Here is a 21,568-nt window from a genome sequence, read left to right on the forward strand (position 1 = left end):
TGAGAAAACATCAAGTACATGAGAAAATGTTTCACAATACTCAAAAATATTTATCTAATTATATGAGTTTTCTTAGAACTAAAACGAGTAAGAGGTAATCCTCGAAGGCTTGGATGGCATTATACCCTACATAGTTTTCAAGAGAAGGCCAAGAGGGGGTGGGGATAATAGTCGGGTGGTTAAGACAACACCCTTTTCCTCCCAGTTTCCGCCCCGACTCCTCAACAAAAGGCCAAGAGAAGAGCTTGCAAAATACAAAATTATAGGACGATCAAATACATGGTCACCAGTGTATGATTTTGCAACTTTTAGATTGGTGGGTAAACATCTTGAGTTGGAGCTCTTTTGTAACATTAGAGATGCACATTATAGTGTTTTAAGAGTGTCCACAATAGACATTGCCATATTGATATGGGTGAGAGCATGAAGCTATTATTAAACTCTACTTAAGGTTAAGAAGTATTGCTAGGAAAAAAACATCCTTAGTGTTTTTTTCATTGTTGAGATTGAAAAGATTCCAATTAGATTTTGGTTGGCCTTGATATTAAAATGGCTGAGATTTTCGTAATTTTGGTTATAAAAGCGGTTGATGTGTAGATTTTGATAGAATAAATAAATAAATATATATATATATATATAGCACATCTCAAGAGAAGTCACATTATCTTGACAAGGACACTATGGCCCATGGTACAGTGACTGAGAGCCTCGTGTCTCACTATACGTGAAAAGATCTGATGCCTCAAAAAGCACATGTGGTGAGCAATATGTGAGAAAATATATAAAATACCCCCCAAACATAATGGAAGTCCACTCAATGAGGATAGGAATTATACAATAGGGATATAATACTTGAGAAACTAAGGTTGGCATGCTTTCTAGGTGTCATACAAGTATTGTGTATAGAGGTTAAACCATTGCTTTGGATGCTAATTATGGATTACCTGAATTGGGGATAATTAAGAATTATCTAAATATACACATAAGACCTTGATTACTAATTTTTGAGGGGCTTTCATTGCATTGGAATGACTAATTTACTATATTTAATATTCATTATACCCCACTCAACTTAAAATTTAATTACCTTGATTATTATTAATGATGGGCTTATCTTACATTGGGATTTACAGTTACATGCTCGTCAGCACGTCATTTTCTTGCCCCTTTCCTTTCACTTTTTTCACAAGCCCACTTTACATAGAGGTCTGGCTATGGCGTCTTCACGCCTTATCAATGCAGCCTCTTCATCGCCCGCATGTGTTTTTGGCCCCCGTGATTAGAGAGCTTAATCTGGGCGCTTAGTTTTGATATCAAATGCTGGGATTATTGCCCCATATGAGAGATCAATGAGAGGATGGGAAAGGGAGTGTGTCCTTCTTGGGCGATGGCGCTCCTGCCAGAAAGCCAATCGCCGTTGGATGCTTCTGATCATCGTCATCGGATTGCTGCTCTGTTGGGATGCTGGCTCCTCCCAAGGTTCAAAAAACACTTAATCGTTTTTACTTTCTTTTTTGCTTGATAAATGCAGAAATTTGTGTATCATTCTTTATATATTTCATGAATTATTCGATCGACGTGCTTATCCTGTACATTAATCGAACATATTATTATCCTGTACATTAATCGAACATATTATTATCCTGATTTAGCTTGTAGATTTTCTGTTTTCTTTTAAATGTTTTGCTGAACTGTCATTTTATGGTGGATGAAAAAAAAATGCATACAGATATATTATCATTATTTAATTAATATATCAAGTTTTTTAAATCATTTGTGATTATGATAATTACTCTGAATATTGCTGCACACTTATATTTTTGAAATGGGGTCCTTGTTTCAACAGGGTGTTCTAGAGAAGAAAGCTGTGGTGGGCTGTTTTCCAATCAAATCTCAAAGGCTTTCTCTAAAAAGAGTAAACATGAGGCTAAGCTTTCACAGCAAAATAAGGTCAGACTTGGATATGGCCGAGAATCAAATGTACAGAAGAGCCATTACCAGTTGGGTGTAGCTGAGACTACACCTGTTGTGCAGGCCGCGGTTACTTTTAATGACAGTGTCCTGCTAGTTTTGAATCCACTCTTTTCAGGTCTCACGGAGACTGTACGCCAAGGTGGTCATCAGCTAAGATGTTCATATGCAAGAGGTGTACAGACGGGCACCCTTTCAGTCGAAGACGGGTTTGTACGATGCCAGCATCCGCCGCACGCACTTAGGAAATCTATGACTGGCTCCATTGTTACCTTTGAGCTTGGCACAGGAGCAGTGCTGCAGGCAGCCTCAGATGGTGCCGTCTATGGTAGATTTTCGTGGAAGAAAGTTGTCTATGGGTGGGTGGCTCTTGAGAATGAGGGCGACGCCCTCCTCTTTGTGAAGGGCCTTTCACACAGCAAGAGGAGTTTGCTGCCTGAGGGTCTAGAATGCCAGTATGGGGATGACATCAGGACCCAAGTGGTCGCCTTCTGTCAGGAGAATGTCAGGTGCAAGCTACCGCCCCCTCGTACCCAACTGGAGCTCTTAGGGAAGCGGGTTACCGTCATTCTCAAAGACGAGATCTTCCCATCGGTCGTAAGGTTCTACCCCGGACAATCATTGAGCTCCATCAGCTCTGAGAGTTCTGCCAGGCTGTCACTGCTGCCTGAGGCCCCAAAGCCATTCTATCTGTGTGCATGCACTCTGGTGTGGAATGGAGCCAAGTTCTTGAGGGAATGGGTGATCTACCATAGCCATGTGGGTGTGCAGAGGTTCTTCTTCTATGATAACAACAGCGACGATGACATTGTTTCCGTGGTTGAGAGTCTACACTTTTATAATGTGAGCAGGCATTCATGGCCATGGCTCAAAACACAGGAAGCAAGCTTCTCTCATTGTGCGATAAGAGCTTCAAGTGAGTGTGCATGGGTGGCTTTTATCGATCTGGACGAGTTCATCTTTCCCAAGAATTATCTGCCCCCTAAACACAAAAGGATCCCAGAGCCTCCATTGCATGCCATGATCAAACAATATGATGCGGTGGACATGGGTCAGCTTGGGCAGCTCAAGATTTCAAACTTCAATTTTGGTCCTTCTGGGTTAACCACGCTCCCGGAGAGCGGCCAAATGGTGAACTATGTCTGTCGTATGAGGACGCCCAGGCGGGTCAAGTCCATAGTGAGGGCCTCAGCTATAAACCTCTGTTACTGCAGCCGTGTTCACCATTTCGAGCTCAAGCCAGGGTTCGTGTCTGCCCAGTCATTCCGAAAGGATGTGATCATACACCACTACAAGTTTCAAGTCTGGGAAGACTTCCAGATGAAGTTTGTACGCCGGGCGGCAACCTTTGTCACGGATTGGGGACAGAATAAGGATCTGGATAGTTTTGATAGGACCCCAGGACTGGGCACCAAAGCAGTTGAGCCCCCAGATTGGGCTCACCAATTTTGTGAGATAGAAGACACTGCACTGAGAGACTATGTTATGAATGCTTCCCAACTCCATTTTGCAGGTAAGTTGCTCTGGGAATAAGGGGTGTGTTGGTTTTAGTGTATAAGCACTGAATATATTGATTTTGTTGTGAGATGCGGGAAATATAAGAGAAAAGAAAATTTGGTCACTCGTGTACAAGGCTTGGTCTACAACAGCATACTTATACTCATGGGCACACACTACAGTTGCACATGAGCGCACTCTGCATTTGCACACACTTGCACACGTGCACACTTGTACTTTGCATGCACACAGCTGCACATGTGTGCGACTGTTAATGTACACATGCAGACTTTGCATGATGCACTTGCCCAAAGGTTTTCTTTGAATGTACAAACCAGTGCAAGGGTGTGTGCTAAAAAAGCTCCAAAATGCTGTGTTTGAAAGAGCATAAAACCATATGGTCATGATGTAATGCAGAGGTATGTAGCTAGGACTTTCACATTCGTAACACAATTAATCACATACCCTGCTACATTTTGTGCAAGTTTTAAGTCAAGTGAGCAGCAAGTTTTTAGTCATTAGGATGCAGATTAGGCCCTTTAAACTATAGTGCACACGTTCAACAAATATGCTTGTAGCCACATGGTTTTATGTCCTGGGCTATCCAGTGGAGGGCCTTCCGAGTTCAATCCTTATAACCATTCCTTGCGCTCGTCCAAATGGCATGGAATAAGGGGGCACACTATTTTTGTGCTAAACACTCGAACGAGAAATGTGCTTACAAAGGGGGAACCCATCCGTGATCCGACAGAAATTGTGCTTACGAACAGGGAACCAAATTAAACATAGTAGATAACATATTCAGTCAACGTAATCACGAAGTGTGGTGATACTATTAGAGAAAAACAAATTCTTAATTGAAAAATCCAAGCTCAACAAATGGCATTCTAGAATGTAGATTTGAATTAAACACCATGGATAACATGGTTAGAATAGAATTCGGTAATGTTATCAAATTAAGTCCAAGTTGTAGACAACAAAATAAAAAAGAAAGTCGATTTATAGGAGGAAGACTACAAATTATTTTGATATGCAAAATGCATTATGATAGGGGTAAAAAGACTACAATTTTTGTGATATGAAAAGTTGTCTTTTACTGTACACCATAGATATCATAATTAGTCACTTTAAACATGATGTGTAGAATAGAATTTGGTGAAGTTATTTGAGAACAATCAAACTCTAATTGTGTAAAATTAGTCGATGTAATCATGATGTGTAGAACAGAATTTGGTGATGTTATTTGAGAACAATCAAACTCTAAATTGAACAGTCCAAGCTGTAGACAGAAAACAAAATAAAAAAGTAAGTCGATTTATAGGAGATACTGCAGAATATTTTGATATGCAAAAAATGCACTATGCTAATATTTTGGTATGAAAAGTTCTTACATTACTGTAGAATGCAGACAACATATTAGCCTCTGTTCCCTTCGTTCCCTGCAGTATTGCAGGCAACCTACACATTAGTAGGATGTAAGAAGTGGAACTTAAACCGTGTCGCCCCTTTCTGATGTGTGGAGAGATGTTACGAAGAGATTGCATGTGATCAAATTTTCAGAAATTGGTGGATTCACCATCATAATTATGTTTTTTACAAAGCTCTGAAGCTAAGGAAAACAATAGCTCACTACCTTATGCTGTAGAAATGTACTTGAGCATGACTTTTGCATACAAAGGCTGCAAGGTTCAAAAGATCTGTTTAGCAAAACTAATCATCTTTTTAAAGCACAGGCATTGGAAGTAGTCTCCCAATCAGCAAAGCTATATTAAATGAGGGATTATGCTTTGAGAAGAAACTCAATGGATGAGATGTCTTCTCCGGAAACTCCATTGCAGATCTGTGGCAAAGCAGACTTCATCCTCCACATGAAGTCAGCTGCAAGCCTAGTTTGTTCTGTGGTTTGCAGGTGGTCGGTTTTGGCTATGGAGGTCCCAAACTTGCACAGGAACCAGAACGGAAGAACAGGGAGATTGGAGTTATGATTGATGGTTGGGAACAATGCGAGCGTCTCGACCACCCCTTCCTCAAGAAGACGCTCGATCCAGGCCTGAGTCTCCCTCTTCACATGTAGCGGGGAGAAGACAACATAGAAAAGCACTTTCTCTTGAAGCTTGGGTCGCAATTCCCCCTGAGACATGATGAGCTTGAACAGCATCTCTACGCCGCCCTTCTGTACAATCTCGTCCTGCCGCTTGCTCCCATTCAGCAAGGACTCCAGGACTTCAAACAGCTTGCATGAGACCTCATCCTCCACATCAGCTGATGCAACACTACACATGAGGTTGTCAAGGGCTTCTCCTGTGAGGACCTCGTCCAGCACACTTGTAGACGAAGGGTGGTAGTTAATCTCCCATAGACATTCAGCAGCCAGCTGCCTCACTTGGGTTGGGGCGTATGGGCTGACTAGTTGCAATACGCTCTTGGCTACATTTGTAGATCTGATGATCTCTTCCCATGCTTTTGCCGGAGCTCCCCTCATCCCCCTTAGTGTAGCTCTTAACACAGACAATGCATCAAGGGCACCCTCTGCACTTGCCACCACACATGACTGATCATTCTCTTTAGAAGCCCTCATCTCCTCCCCCCCCTCGGTCATGCAGCAGTTTGTAGTCAGCAGACTCTCGGATGCACTTTTGAGCACCATATGGAGCTCCAACAAGCTCTCCTGCTCCATGCTCCTTGACACACTCCACTCCTCATCTTCATCTTTTTGTGACCGATCACTTAGTAGCCGCAGGAATCTGTCTTTGATAATGGATCTCTCCCGACGTGGCCACAGTAGCCCATGCTGGTCTTTGCAGTCGTTGGCCAGTTTCTCCCACAACCCAGCTTCGAAGATCTCCTCCACAACGGTCTCCCCACCCAGCTCACACAGCCGCTCCAAGATGTCCATGGCCAAGCCGACGAAGTGTAATCCCACTAGCTCTTTCACGGGTGCATCTTGCAAGAGGGCATCAGCACTTCTAGCATCTGCAATCTTCACCAGCTCATACAGTACACTAAGGGCCTTATACATGCTCTCAGTGACCTCCCCAAAGTCGCAGTCCCTAAACAGACAGCTCAGAACGTCCACTGCACCTGCGTTTATTAAATCATTTGCATGCCGTTTGTAGTCTTTTGGAGCATACACATTCCGTATGTAATGAGCAATGGCACTTGCAGTGTGAGGGTGGACATTTTCACATGAAATCAGGTAAATGATCTCCACATCCAAGATGTTCTTGAACTTTTCTGATGTTATGGAGAGCTCTGAGGTTATGGACAACTCAGTGAGCGAGCTGACAAAATCTAGCAGCTCTACAACAGTATGCAAGACGGTAACTTGGAGCACATAAATCCCAGATCTGAGTGCTGCTGTCAAGTAGTTCATGGCTGCTTTTTTGGTTTCAGGCTTACCATACCGAAAGAGCCAAGCTGCAGCTATGGCCCAGTTCAGGGCAGCATGGCCTGCTGAAATCTCTGTGAATTGAAGCATCTCCAATGCATCCGAGAATTCATTGTCTAAGAACAGAGAGACCATATCATGCATCCGGTAACAGAATTTGATGTCAGGTTTTGCAATCAAGGAGCCCTTGACTAGCTTCCCGACTTCTAATCTGAACAAGCTGTGGGGCTTAAGTGCTGCCCACAATTTTTCCAGGCAAACCTCAGGTATTGGCTCATTCCATAGGAACAATGCGAATGATGTGAAGAGATCTCTAGCTTCTTTACCCAAGGCTCGCAGGCTGAACTGGAAAGACCCAAAAACTGTTGAAGCACTGTCCAGTGCAGTCTGGTATGTGGCAGGCACAGTCGCCTTTGCAGCATACATAGACAAGTTCAGCATGGCCTTCTCCCACTCTTCTTTCCGGGTTTCACCGCTCAGTGCTTCCCCGATCACAGATATGGTGAGAGGATGGTAACCACATCGTTGAAGAAGCTCCTCCCACAAGTCCTGTACCCGACAACATAGAAACATGAGTGTCTTCTTACTCTTCATACATAAATGCATGTATACTTACGTACATGCATCCTACACACATACATATAACTAGTATTTGATCTGGCTAAACCTTTTTGTAATGCAAGGCAGAATGGATTAATCATCAGCAATAGCTTTTACTTTGAATGCACAAAAGCAAGAGGCTGTATATGACTTACTGGCAGTTTAGTCAGTTGAGTGTGATACATGAGGATAGCTTTCCCAACCTCTTTGACGTCTTTCTCTCTGATTTCCACCTTGTCGGCCTCTGCTATGGAATGCACAGATTCGAGCCGGGTGGTAACAAGGATTTTGCAGCTGTTTCCGGAGAGCCTTGTGAACCTGGTGGTTATGTCCACCTCCCAAACATCATCAAGCACTATGAGATAGCTTTTTCCTGTCAGCACTTCTTGCAAGAGCTGGCAAGCATTGTCGAGATTGAGGCCTTCAAGCTGCTCCTTCTTGCAGCCGAGCTTGCGCAGGAGGACACATAGTTTGGCGGCCAGAAGCTTATGGTACTCAAGGGAATCATTGCTTGCCCCAGTGATGGAGCAGGCTTGGCCAAAGACGAGCTCCAAAGCCCCGTCTGTGAACCTCTCTGGGGGGTCTGCAGCTACAAACCTTGCTAAACTAGACTTGCCTATGCCAGACATACCATGCACTAAAAGCACCTTGTTCTCACTGTTCTGCAGCAAGTCTCTTATGTCCTCAGCCTTGGCCAATGGCATATACCCGTGGTCAGATTGAACCTCCAAATACACCGGGAGTGCGCTGACATTCTTTTGCAGAGCCTCGCGGACTTCAACTGGCAAATTCTGAAGCTTTAGCCATGATGTAATCAAGGTCTCCATCATGCTGGCGACCCTCGCAAGGTCACAGACCCCGAAGAGGGCGCCCTGGAGGTTGTACAGCCTGAGCTTGAAGCCCTTCTTGTTGGCTATCTTTTTGGCCTTCTTCACTTGCTGATCTAGCTGTTCACAGAGGTTTTGCAAGCTCTCGAGAGCATTTGCCTGCTCGACATGGTGCTTCCTGTTTCGCAGCTTATCATGCTCTCGGGATTGCACATCCATGAGCTGCTTAACGGTGCCCTCAAGCAACAAGACCTTGGGTATGGCCTCTTTGTGGTTTCTAGCTGAATCACCCATTGATCTGATGGTTTGGAGCAAGATGGTTGCTACTTGGCATACCTCACCCAAAGGCAGTAATGGGCTCATTTTCTCTAGAGTAAGGCAAACAAGGAGGGGCGGCAATGGGTGGATATATGGGTAGATAGACTGTGGGGGGTGCTCAGTGACCTAGGACTCTTCTGTTAGAGATTCTGAAGAGAAACTTGAAATCAGTAAGCAGGACTGCTCTAATTTTAGCAAAACGGAAGGCTGGAGGGGGTGGCATCTTCAATGGAAGGTTCTAAGAAGAAAAGGAAGTGAGAACAATGGTGTCATGTACTATGCATAGGCTTGATACATCATTGCTTAGCTAGCCCCTCCGCAATACCAATCTACACCTGAACTAGAGAGAGAGAGACACTGTGGAAGCACTGATATGGTGAGAAACAGCATACCACATCGTTGAAGCAAGCTCCTCCACAAGTCCTGTACCCGACACCATACAAACACGAGTGTCTCCTTGCTCTTCAAAATCACATGCATGCATGTGATTTTGAATTTCAAGCGCATGGGAGTTTCACGTGCTCTCTCTCGTTAGTCAATATGCATCTGGAAAGAGATTTCGATTCTAATGTACAGATACGCATATGTATTCATATACAGATACACATCAACAGGGGGACGGAGGAGGGGCCGAGGGTGGGAACACATCCGGGAGAAGGCGGAGTCGAGGTGCGGAGGAGAAGGGGCGCACGAAGGAGGAGGGGAGCGCAAAGGGGGACGGGCAGGGGGAAGGCAGCCAAAGGGGAGGGAGGGCCGGTGGCAGTGGAGGGTACGTGAGGGAGGCTGGCGGTAGAGGGGAGGTGTGCAGACGGTCCAGCTCTCGCAAAGCTCAAATCCTTCGAGAATACTCAGCCTTACAAATAAACACCTAGAAATAAAAAATGCATGAGATGAAGAACCACCATACTACAACAGAAGAGTAAGTCAACAGATTTTTGAATTTCGATAGTAGAAGAATATGCTCTCCAAAACACTCACAAGACATTCTTGTTAGATACTTCGTAGTTCTACATTGTGAGGTCATGTACTTATGTTATGGGCACTTTTGTTTCATTAGGTTTTTCCCCACGGCCATCTAGGGGTGAATAGGCACCTTAGCGTCAGTGTATATAAGCAATCTCACCCTCAGTTTAGGGTGATTGTTCATTTTTGTACTTCATTGTACCTTGCGCTATTGCTCTAAGTGAACTAGCTTTCTATACCCTTTTTCTTCCTTGTGTTCTCTTTAATCTGTGAAATAATGAGTGAATGAGTGTTTGCAGCTTTGCATCCATCAAAGATAACAGTGGTAAATCAGAGCAAAGTTTTTCCATAGCTTCGTTTTTTGGTTTTCTTCTTCACTCTACGTAGGGTTCCATATCTTGTGTTCAAGCTTTCAATAGCTTGTTTCAATTGGCCTTAATTAGGTAGTTTTAGTTCAAGTTGAAGCTTCTAATAGTGCTTTTAATAGCTTGTTTCAATTGGCTTTTATTAGTTGGTTTTAATTCAAGTTGAAGCTCTCCTACTATGTGGAGCATCTTGTGTGCAAACATCACACTAAACAAACAACTCCTACAGTTGGGTGGTGCAGCATAGATAGGTAGCTTAATGTGTCATTTCGTTGCTCCATTACTGTCGATTGCAGCGTAATTTCCATTGACAAGAGAGATCCGTCAAGGATTCTATGAGTTTCCATTGCTTCACCACCGCGGTGCAATACGTGGCAGATGAAATCTACAATCGTCAATTCTCAAATTGCTCTCAATAGTCAAATCACTCGACTATACAATTGCCAATCGCTCGACTGAGAAATCGTCAGTCTAAGCAATCGCGAACAGTTCAATCATTTGGCTTTTATAATCACTGGCCTGAACAATTGGTGACTTCTCCAATCGTCAACTTCTTCAATCGTTTCATTAATTGTTCGTTTTGCAATCCAATTGTTGTACGTTTTTCTAATCATCTGATTACATTGGTTCACTAATCGTCGCCAACTTTTCTAATTGCTAGACAAAAGAATCGCTTTGATTTTTTAATCATGGCACTTTTCTAATCGGTGATTGTACTTTTTCAAACGTCCAATTTTGCTTTTTCAATCATCTGATCGATGACGTTCAGTCGTCCAATCGATGGTCTTCTAATCATCCAATCAGTGGTCCTTTAATCATCCGATCAGTGGTCTTCCAATCATCCTCGATCGGGGTTTTCCAATTGTCTGATCTATGTTCTCCAATCGCTCGATTGGTGATTTTCAATCAACTAATCATGCCCCTTGATCGTCCACACCTTCAATTGTCCGATCTTATAGTTCAATTAGTGATTCCCCTTTATCGGATCATTCGATCCAATCGTCCGATTTCACATTCTCCAACAATTGGCAATTCTTCATATCTAATCGCTCGATCAGAGACTCCAATTGACGATTTGTCTGGATTTTTTAGCAGTTCATCAATTGAAAAATGCTGACTTCAATTCAAGCTTTATTTCAACATCTGTCCTTCTTCAATTCTCCAGTAGTCAGGTATGGCCAACAACTCTATAAATAATTTGTTTGGTATTCTTTCCTAGTTGCAAAAGGCCTATGGGGGCATGTCAGAGGTGATGACCCCCACCTTGGCACAATTGCTCCTGCTACTTCTCAAAGGGGTCAGGGCCATTCAAATTACTACTAACTAAAGAAGATGGGATTCACATGATGCTCAAGCTTTGGCATTGATTGCCTTGTTAGTGAAAATGTCTATTGTTCTTCATATCTTCTCTTGTTAAATATCCATGCTTTCTTGGAACACTCTAGAAGTTATGTAGTATCAAGCCAAAAATGATTCAAGGATTGCCTATCTTAGAAGGCAACTTGATATTGAAAATATGCAAGAAAAGGGCTCCATGCATGAACATTTAACAAAACCACAGGATTTGAAAGAACTTCTCAATATTGATGAACTCGTTCTTGAAAAGGATATGATTAACATCACCCTTAATTCTTTGACTGAATCTTATCTAGGTTTCAATAATTCACTCCATCTTTCATGAAGAGGCAATGTAGTCCCTCTTACCTATTAAGAGCTTATAAGCTTACTGTTGTGCAGGAGGAATAGTCCAAAAAGAATGTTTCTAAGAGTTCTAGCAGTTATCAAGCTTTAGTAACCAAGAACAAGGATAAGAAATTTTAGTAGAAGACCAATTCTAATAAAATTTCTGAGGCTAATGGTGATTTCAAATAACCAAAGAAGGTTACTTACCGGTTTTACAAAAAGCTCAGCCATGCAATTGAAACTTGCTTTAAAGTTCAAAACAAAGAAAAGAAGAAAGAAAAGAATCCAATAAGGGTTCTACCAGCTCTACCTTTGACGATAGGAAAGAGAATTCGGCTAATGTCGTTGTCCATCAAGACTTCTCATTTATGGTTATTTACAATTATAATCTTGAACAAGATGCATGTCTCGGTGAAACTGTTGCTAACACAGCTGGTGTCCTGACAGTGGTGCTTCTAAGCACATAACTTCTCAAAAAAGTTTGGTCAAAATTTAGAGAATGCACAAAGTGGTCACACTATTATATGTGCCAATAATGCCTCTTACCCTCTTAAAGGTATTGGTGAGATTGTTCTCACTACTGTTAGTGGTGAGAATCTTTGTCTTAAAAATGTACTTTTTGTTCTAGGTATTCATAAAAATGTGTTTTCTGTGTCCACCATCGCAAAGGAAGTCTTAATGTTGAATATGCATATGATAAATGCATTGACTGTGGACAGAGAATAGAACAAACAAATTATGTTTACTGGATCGTTAAAACCATAGGTGGTTTGTAAAAATTATACATGTATGATAGGTGTGATGTTGCTTGTCTGGCAGACACTTCTAATGCAATGAAAGATGCCTAGTTGTGGCTTGCTAGGTTTGGCCACACTTCTATTGGTGGTTTGATGCTTTTACAACATGGGATAGAATCTTCCTCATCTTAATCCACCACTAAGATATTTTTGTGAAGAATGCATCCTTGGAAAACGTGCTCACCAACCTTTCCCAAAGAATGTAGTTGATAGAGCTGATCACAAATTGTAGCTCCTTATACACAGTGATGTGTGTGGTCCAATGAGGACTACTTTTGTGGGAGAATATTTATATTTTGTTACATTCATTGATGATTACATCAAATTCGACTGGTCTTATCCCATGAAAGAAAAATCAAACTCTCCGTTGCTCTGGTTAAAAATGAAACTGGCTTAAAAATTCAAACTCTTCATTCCGACAGAGAGAGGGAATACACATCTAATGAATTCAAAGGTTTTTTTACATTAAGCATCAGTACATAACTCCTTATACACCATAGCAAAATGGTGTTACTGAGAGACATAAACATGACTCTCATGGAGATGATTAGATGCATGGTTAAAAGTTAACAGCTTCCACACAAGTTTTGGATGGAAGCAGCTCTATGTACTACCTCTGTGTTGAACATGTGTCCCACTAAAGCTTTAAATACTATCACTTCTTATGAGGCTTGGTTCAGTCGAAAACCTGAGGTTGAACACATGCGTGTTTTTGGTTGTTTCATATATTCACATCATGTGCTTGCACAAAATCGAACTAAGCTTGATGACAAAGTAGTGAAATGCATTTTTATCAGCTATAGTATTGTAAAGGTCATCTCTACAATCCTCTCACTAAGAAGATTATTGTCAATAGGGATGCTATTTTTGTAGAGGATTCTATTTATCCACCATTGATAGAATTTAGTAAGCATGCTTATGCAACTTTAGAACAGGTAGAAGATGTAGTTAATGTTGCAATAAATGAATCTAGGGTTATTCCTAGATGAGTTAGAAGCACCTTGCAGGATATTAAATTGTCTGGTCCTTTACAGAGTAGAGCCAAATCTAGTGCTTGAACCACTTCTTTAGCATACATTATTGAGTTTGCATTACTTAGTTCTCTAGATGATGTATATGACCCTAAGTCTTTTGAAGAGACTCAACAAGATCCAAATTAGGTTAAAGCCATGCAAGATAAAATTTAAAGTCAAGAGAAAGGAAAATGGATCTATTGCCAGATTCATGGTCAGACTTGTTGTTTTGCAAAAGGTTATGCCCAATAGAAAGGGATTGATTATGATGAAACTTTGGTTCCCTCTTCCTGTAACCTTTATTTGATTTGTTATTGCTTTGGCTACCCATCATAGATGAAAAATGCACCAACTAGACATCAAAAATAACGTTTTTGAATTGTGACTTGCAGGAAGAAGTTTGTGAGTCAACCAGCTGGTCAAGAACAACACGTATGCAAGCTTAATAAAGTTTTATATGGTTTAAAACAAGCTCCCAAAGCTTGGTACCATAAGATTCATGCCTATTTAGCTAGATAGGGATTTCAAAATAGTCCTACATAAAGCACTTTATATGTAAAAAAGGACAAGTAAGATTTGCTTGTTGTCATTCTCTATGTAGATGACATGCTAGTTTTAGTCACCAATGAGGATTTTAATACAGCTTTCAATGCAGACCTTGCCTCAACTTTTGAGATGCCAGATCTTGGTCTTTTGCACTACTATTTGGGTATGTAGTTTATACAGCAAGCTAATGGTATAGTCATTAAGGAGTCAAAGTACATCAAGGTACTACTCAAAGAGGTTCAACATGGAAAGCTGGAAACCAACTTCTACATCAATGGAACTTGGTGTAAAACTTAGTATCCAGGATGCCAGTGAACCTTTGTACATAATCACTTATGATCAAGCTATTGGACCTAATCTATTTGTGCAACTCACAGTAGCCAGACATCGAGTATGGTGTGTCACAACTTTCAAATTTCATGCATTGCCCAAGCACTAAGCATTGGTAGGTAGTTAAACATAACTTTCCATACTTGCAAGGCACTCAAGATCTTAGATTGTTTTATGTCAAGGGGGGTGATTTACAACTACAGAGGCCTTTAGTGATTCAGATACATGATAGTCCAATCCTGGAAATTGTTTCTTTCTTGGCAATTCATGCATATGTTGGCTAAGCAAGAAATAACCAATTGTGGAAACCTCGACCATTGAAGCTGAATACAAAGCAGCATTCATTGTGACAATTGAATGTGTATGATTGAGAAGATTGATGGAGGATCTTTATGTCCCTTTAGACATCCCTACTCCTATTCTTACTGACACTCAAAGCACAATGAAAATTGCTCAGAAACATGTATTTCATGCCAAGACTAAGCACATTAAAGTACATTAACGCTATGTTAGAGAGAGCGAGATCAATCTACTAAAGCCTTATTACGTAAAAAGTCCGAGGCCTTCCGCAAAGCTTTGGGCCTCTTCCATTTCCGAGACTATTTTGTAATCTTTGTAAATCTCACATTTGTACTACAAGGGGGTTTGTTAAATATTTTGTAGTACTACACTTTGAGGTCATATAGTCATTAGTTAAGAGGCACTTAAGAAGATCAAGAAGCTCCATAAGGGAAATGCACACGTGACAAACTTAGGCACAAAATGCATGCCAATAAGGATAAATGCCTCAAACATTTGTTCCTTTGTAAAATAACCTAAACAATAAAGGTTTTGAACAAGATTGGAAAGCTTGCTATGCTTAGGCTGGTTACACAATTGAGGAAGGTGGTTGTATATAATGATAATTGAAATATATCTTGGGTCGGCTTTGCTGGTGCACTTGTCTAAACTTTGGCCTTTAAGCTAGTGAGTGGATGTTGTGGTGATATGTGAACGGGGGTGTCGTGGGACCATGGGAATCCCTCCGGTTGCATAGTGGGGGACACTTTGCACCCTAGGTGGCTCATCTAAAATTAGAACAATCAAGGGAGAAACTACTATACACACAAAATTGGTGGCACGACCATGGTTTCTTTCATCGGCTTCATTGGCAAGGGTGCTCTCCATTCTCGCTTAGACTTTGGGGGTGGCGTTTAAGGTAGGACCTTGGATCTTCACACCCATTTGGATTTGTCATTCAAGGGTGGGTTTGCACGGGTCCAAGAAATATCTTGGCACATAGATGTGGGGGTTCCCTTTGTAGAATCCTTATGCTTCTAGCAATTTTATCAGGATCCAATGAAGCGTCAACTTTTGAAGTGGTATTGGGTGCTAAGGGGGAAAAATGGTGGTTGCTAGGTCTTTGCTTGAGTGTCAAATCTACCTTGGCTATCCAGGGTACTCTTGGGTGCCCACTCCTTCTTAGTGATCTCCCCTAGAGTTTGTTGAAGTTGACGTTTTGGGGGATGGTCTTCATCTCTATCGATGAGGTTTTGGTTCTCCCACAAGGCTGGAGGGGTTGGCAAGCACGTCGATGCAAGGGGAGTATTGCTTGTTTGGGGTTACTTGAAATAACGATGGTTGGACAAGGCTTGGTTGCCCTCATCCACTAAAGGTAACAGTAATCATCTTCTTTGCTAATTGATGATGCAACACATGGCCACAATCCATCCCCTTCCAAGGATGATGCTCTCTCTCATTGTACTTGCAAGAAACTTGCACGATACAAGTTTAGATCTAATAAGAAACTCCGCTTCGAAATAAACAATGATCATGGTTTGGCAATTGTGTACCGTGCTGCAAAGGTGTGGGGTGGGTGGCCTAATGAGGTCCACATCTCCCAAGACAAAACATTGTGGCTAGCCTCGATGTCCACACCAAGGCACCGATGTGTCCACCAAGGCTAGCCATGCCACTAGATGGTCTTCTTGGGAAAACTCTAGCTTAAGGCAACAAGCAAGTTCCATAGGTGTTTTTGTTTCACTTGCATTTTACAGGGATCTATCTGCTTGGGAGCCTATGGCCTCTTTGGGTGCATGAGTTGATCCTTCTAGTATGGAGGATTCCTTGCTAGATGAGTTAGCTATTCCTAGCTTGAAGTCATTGTTAACTCCCAAAAGGGATATTGCACTAAGCACGAATAGGGAGGTGATCTCCATCTTATCTACTCGTGCAAATCTTGTTTCAAGCTTTTGTGGAAGAGTGTACATGGTTACCAAGACATGGACCCAATCCTCATAGTCGTTGGGCTTTGGGAGAGGCTAGAAGTCATGGGTCTCATCTTCACTATCCTACAACCTGTTGCAACCTTTACACATGTTGATTGAAGTGGTTTAGAGAGTGTGAGACTCATTGGTAAGAATTCCTCGACCCATGAGTCTTCCCTATCTTTAGGTTTATCTTCAAGGATTGGTGTTGTCTTTGTGCATATAAATGTGATTGGTTCCCCAATCATGAGCAAACCTTGCTTCTCTCATGTAAGGCCTTTCGAGGATCATTGTGTATGACCCTCTTCTCTGAAAACCCCCATCACCACGAATGTGTGATAGAAGCTTAATCCAAAGGTCTTGATTTTCACATCTTGTAGGATGCCTTAGGATTTGGTTGTGTTTCCATCATCAAGCTTTACTACGAGGCTTGTGCCTAAGAGTGGTGGGCTACCCCATACCTCCCAACAATCCTTGGTGATTATACTTACACCAACATCACCATTTAAGGTCACGGAGACAGTAAGGACCTTGTACGCGACAAGTAACATGGTGTTCATTTCGTCGTTTTCAAAGTAGTGTCCCAGCTTGTTCATGGTTCACTACCTAATTCAATAATTAATCAAACCCGTTAACCTAATTGAAATCCTTCATCCTAACCTCAATATAGTCAAGGTCCAAGCATGTTAGGACATGGAGAGAGAACATGAAGCACGAAGGAGACAAACGTGAACCCTTCTCTTTTTCTAGAAAAGCCAATACATGCATTGTACAATGCAAATTAATCCATAGCAAAACTTCTCTCCCTCCCTTATCTCCATATATAAGATTCAGATGTGTACATACATTAAAATAGGAGACACTGGTATGCATGCGTACATACATACACAAATACGTTCTTTGGAGAGCTAAGAAAGGGTATGTCTTACCTAGAGAGAGAGGGGAGGGGGTATGTATAACTTGGAAAGAGAAAATATTGAACATACACTTATTTACTTTGGAGAGAGACATTCATAAATACATTGAGAGTGTTCATATTTCAAATAGAGAGAGAAAATATTGAATATACACTAGAGAGATTTTTTTTAGATACACACGTGTATCTGTACATTAGACTAGAATTCTCTTTCTAGATGTTGACTAATCCGAGAAGAGAGAGAGAGAGAGAGAGAGAGAGCGCACGTGAAACTCCCATGCGCTTCAAAATCAAAATCACATGCATGCATGTGATTTTGAAGAGTAAGGAGACGCTCGTGTTTGTATGTTGTCGGGTACAGGACTTGTGGAAGGAGCTTCTTCAACGATGTAGTTACCATCCCCTCTCTCACCATATCTGTGATCGAGCAGTGAAACCCAGCAAGGCGGAGGGTTGGGTCTTTCCAGTTCAGCCTGCGAGCCTTGGGTAAAGACGCTAGAGATCTCTTTACATCGTGTTTCACAATCCTTCACTAACTGCTCCAGACCTCTCTCTCTCTCCCTCTCTCTCTCTCTCTCTCTCACACACACACACACACACACACACACACACACATGCACGCGCACACATTTGAGTTCAGGTATAGATTGGTAATACAGAGCGGCTAGCTAGGCAATGATGGATCGAGCCTATGGTTCTCACTTCCTTTTTTTCTTAGAACCTTGCATTGAAGGTGCCACCCCCTCCAGCCTTCCTTTTTGCTAAAATTAGAGCAGTCCTGCTTACTGATTTCAAGTTTCTCTTCAGAATCTCTAACAGAAGAGTCCTAGGCCACTGAGCACCCCTCACTGTCTATCTACCCATCGCCGCCCCTCTGTGTTTGCCTTAGTCTAGAGAAAATGAGCCCATTACTGCCTTTGGGTGAGGTATGCCAAGTAGCAACCATCTTGCTCCAAAGCATCAGATCAATGGGTGACTCGGCTAGAAACCACAAAGAGGCCATACCCAAGGTCTTGTTGCTGGAGCCTGGAGGGCACCATTAAGAAGCTCATGAATGTGCAATCCCGAGAGCATGATAATGCTGCGAATGCTCTCGAGAGCTTGCAGAACCTCTGTGAACAGCTAGATCAGGAAGTGAAGAAGGCCAAAAAGATAGCCCACAAGAAGGGCTTCAAGCTCAGGCTGTACAACCTCTGGGGTGCCACCATGATGGAAACCTTGATTACATCAAGGCTAAAGCTTCAGAATTTGCCAGCCCAAGTCTGCAAGGCTCTGCAGAAGAATGTGGGTGCACTCCCGCTCTATTTGGAGGTCCAGTCTGACCACGGGTTATATGCCATTGGCCAAGGCTGAGGACATAAGAGACTTGCTGCAGAGAAGTGAGAACAAGGAGCTTTTAGTCCATGGTATGTCTGGAATAGGCAAGTCTAGTTTAGCAAGGTTTGTAGCTGTAGTCGCAGGCCCCCCAGAGAGGTTCACAGACGGGGCTTTGGAGCTGATCTTTGGCCAAGCTTTGCTCCATTACTGGGGCAAGCAATGATTCCCTTGAGTACCACAAGCTTCTGGCCGCCAAGCTTTGTGTCCCCTCCTGCGCAAGCTCAGCTGCAAGGAGCAGCTTGAAGGCCTCAATCTCAACAATGCTTGCCAGCTCTTGCAAGAAGTGCTGATAGGGAAAAGCTATCTCATAGTGCTTGATGATGTTTGGGAGGTGGACATAACCACCAGGTTCAAAAGGCTCTCTGGAAACAAGTGCAAAATCCTTGTCACCACCCAGATAAAATCTGTGCATTCCATAGCAAAGACCGATAAGGTAGAAATCATGTCAAGGGGGTTGGGAAAGCCATCCACTCAATCGAGTAAGTTATATACAACCTCTTGCTTTTGTGCATTCAAAGTAAAATGCTATTGCTGATGATTCATCCATCATGCCTCTTGCATAAAGGTTTAGCCAGATCAACTACTAGCTATATGTATGTATGTAGGATGCATGTAAGTATGCACGTACGTATGTATACATGCATGCATGTATGTAGAGTAAGGAGACACTCATGTTTCTATGTTGTCGGGTACAGGACTTGTGGGAGTAGGATTTCATGTGAAAATGTCCACCCTCACACTGCAAGTGCCATTGCTCATTACATACAGAATGTGTATGCTCCAAAAGACTACAAACGGCATGCAAATGATTTAATAAATGCAGATGCAGTGCAGGTTCTGAGTCTCTGTTTAGGGGTTGCGACTCTGGGGAGGTCACTGAGAGCATGTATAATGCCCTTAGTGTACTGTATGAGCTGGTGAAGATTGCAGATGCTAGAAGTGCTGATGCCCTCTTGCAAGATGCACCCGTGAAAGAGCTAGTGGGATTACACTTCGTCAGCTTGGCCATGGACATCTTCGAGCGGCTTGGGCAGGGAGACCGTTGTGGAGGAGATTTTCGAGGCCGGGTTGTGGGGGAAACTGGCCAAGGACTGCAAAGACCAGCATGGGCTACTGTGGCCACATGGGGAGAGATCCATTATCAAAGACAGATTCCCGTGGCAACTGAGTGATCACTCAAGATGAAGATGAGGCACCTTCCTCTACAAGTGAGCTGGACTCTACAAGTGAGCTGGAGGATGTCCTGGCAGGAGAACCCTTGACAACCTCATGTGCAGTGTTGCATCAGCTGATGTGGAGGATGAGGTCTCATGCAATCTGTTCCAGGTCCTGAAGGCCTTGCTGAATGGGAGCAGGCGGCAGGACGAGATTGTACAGAAGGGTGGCATAGAGGTGCTGTTCAAGCTCATCATGTCTCAAGGGGAATTGAGACCCAAGCTGCAAGAGAAGTGATTTTCTATGTTGTCTTCTCCCAGCTACATGTGAAGAGGGAGACTCGGGCTTGGATCAAGCATCTTCTGGAGACAGGTGGTCGAGACACTTGCATTGTTCCCGACCATCAATCATAACTCCAATCTCCCTGTTCTTCCTTTCTGGTTCCTGTGCAAGTTTGGGACCTCCATAGCCAAAACCGACCACCTGCAAACCACAGAACAAACTAGGCGTGCAGCCGACTTCATGTGGAGGACGAAGTCTGCTTTGCCACACACAGATCTGCAATTGGAGTTTCCGGAGAAGACATCACTTACATTGCCTGAGTATAGAGTGCCAACATGCCATTCATCTCATTGAATGAGTATATGGCATGGCCACTGATGCGTTCGAATGTATATGGGCTGTTAGCATTGCCATGAATTACATTGCATGTAGATGGGCTGTTAGCATTGCCATTGATGCCATTGCATGTAGATGGGCTGTTAGCATTGCCATTGATGCCATTGCATGTATATGGGATGTTGACCTTGCCATTCACCACATCGACACTGGCTACAAGCTCCAGGACTTGATTTGTTTGCATCACAATGTTGTAAGTACGGAATGATAGATCTGCATGTCCATAATGTACAAGTTCCCCCCATGCCCACCCCCACCCCCACCCCCCTTTTTCTTAGAGAATGCTGTGAACAGTGGACTGCAATTGAAGTGAAAAATGTGGCGCAGGAAGTAATAACATGGTTAGCATCATGAGACAAAGAAAGAAACGCCAAAATTACATCATCTTGAGACTTAGATAACGAGATAATGCTTTAACCCCGACAGCCATCGCCCTCTCTCTCCACAAGCTCCTATTCGTTGATTGCCTTTGCCAAAGGCTTGAGAGAGAGAGATGGGAAATAGGGAGAAGAGGAAGGAAGAGGCAGGGAATACCTTACATGTTTCTCTGTCACCTTCTCTTCTTCTTCTTCTTCTTCTTCTAGGTATCACAGATAATAAGCACCTCCTGCATGTGTTATCATACCATCGCAGCTGCTGACCTGATGGGTAGAGTCGTTGCCATTACAATCAGTTGTGACCTAACATGGTTTAACTAGATATCTCCGCACATTAAAATTTAATCAAAATTAATTAAATTATGAGATTTTTATATATTTTTAAATACATGTATATATGTATAAGTATATGTGTCTATGTATAGGTATATGTATCTAAAACATATATATACTATATATTTACATACGTGTATGTGTGCATGAGAGAGAGAGAGTGTGTATGTGTGCATATGCGTGTGTGT

At 42.6% G+C, this 21,568-nt stretch overlaps 2 protein-coding genes and 1 pseudogene across 2 annotated transcripts; 2 read left to right on the forward strand and 1 right to left on the reverse strand.

Annotated features, from left to right (window-relative positions):
* Positions 1 to 1,185: 1,185 nt before the first annotated feature.
* Positions 1,186 to 3,940, forward strand: LOC147607914 (glycosyltransferase family 92 protein At1g27200-like). Its single transcript, XM_086789987.1, has 2 exons — positions 1,186 to 1,479; positions 1,847 to 3,940. Exons 1-2 carry the CDS (start codon positions 1,350 to 1,352, stop codon positions 3,502 to 3,504), a joined length of 1,788 nt encoding a protein of 595 aa, XP_086646113.1. The 5' UTR covers positions 1,186 to 1,349; the 3' UTR covers positions 3,505 to 3,940.
* A 1,074-nt stretch (positions 3,941 to 5,014) lies between these two features.
* LOC147607915 (uncharacterized) lies at positions 5,015 to 9,532 on the reverse strand. Its single transcript, XM_086789993.1, has 2 exons — positions 7,612 to 9,532; positions 5,015 to 7,405 (listed from the first exon to the last, which is right to left on the reverse strand). Exons 1-2 carry the CDS (start codon positions 8,644 to 8,646, stop codon positions 5,249 to 5,251), a joined length of 3,192 nt encoding a protein of 1,063 aa, XP_086646119.1. The 5' UTR covers positions 8,647 to 9,532; the 3' UTR covers positions 5,015 to 5,248.
* Positions 9,533 to 18,085: 8,553 nt separating this feature from the next.
* LOC147607916 (uncharacterized) lies at positions 18,086 to 20,887 on the forward strand (annotated as a pseudogene).
* Positions 20,888 to 21,568: the final 681 nt, after the last annotated feature.

Source organism: Cibotium barometz, chromosome 54 (assembly GCF_041138505.1).
Source record: "Cibotium barometz isolate CiBa-2024 chromosome 54, ASM4113850v1, whole genome shotgun sequence".
Lineage (NCBI taxonomy): Eukaryota > Viridiplantae > Streptophyta > Polypodiopsida > Cyatheales > Cibotiaceae > Cibotium > Cibotium barometz.

What these genes read in the sequence shown, in the direction of transcription:
- LOC147607914 (XM_086789987.1), top strand. Translation starts at nt 1,350, where the DNA reads ATGAGAGGATGGGAAAGGGAGTGTGTCCTTCTTGGGCGATGGCGCTCC. An exon ending in GGATGCTGGCTCCTCCCAAG is followed by an intron (nt 1,480 to 1,846) that starts GTTCAAAAAACA and finishes TTGTTTCAACAG; the next exon opens with GGTGTTCTAGAGAAGAAAGC.
- LOC147607915 (XM_086789993.1), bottom strand. Translation starts at nt 8,646, where the DNA reads ATGAGCCCATTACTGCCTTTGGGTGAGGTATGCCAAGTAGCAACCATC. An exon ending in CTCAACTGACTAAACTGCCA is followed by an intron (nt 7,406 to 7,611) that starts GTAAGTCATATA and finishes TGTCGGGTACAG; the next exon opens with GACTTGTGGGAGGAGCTTCT.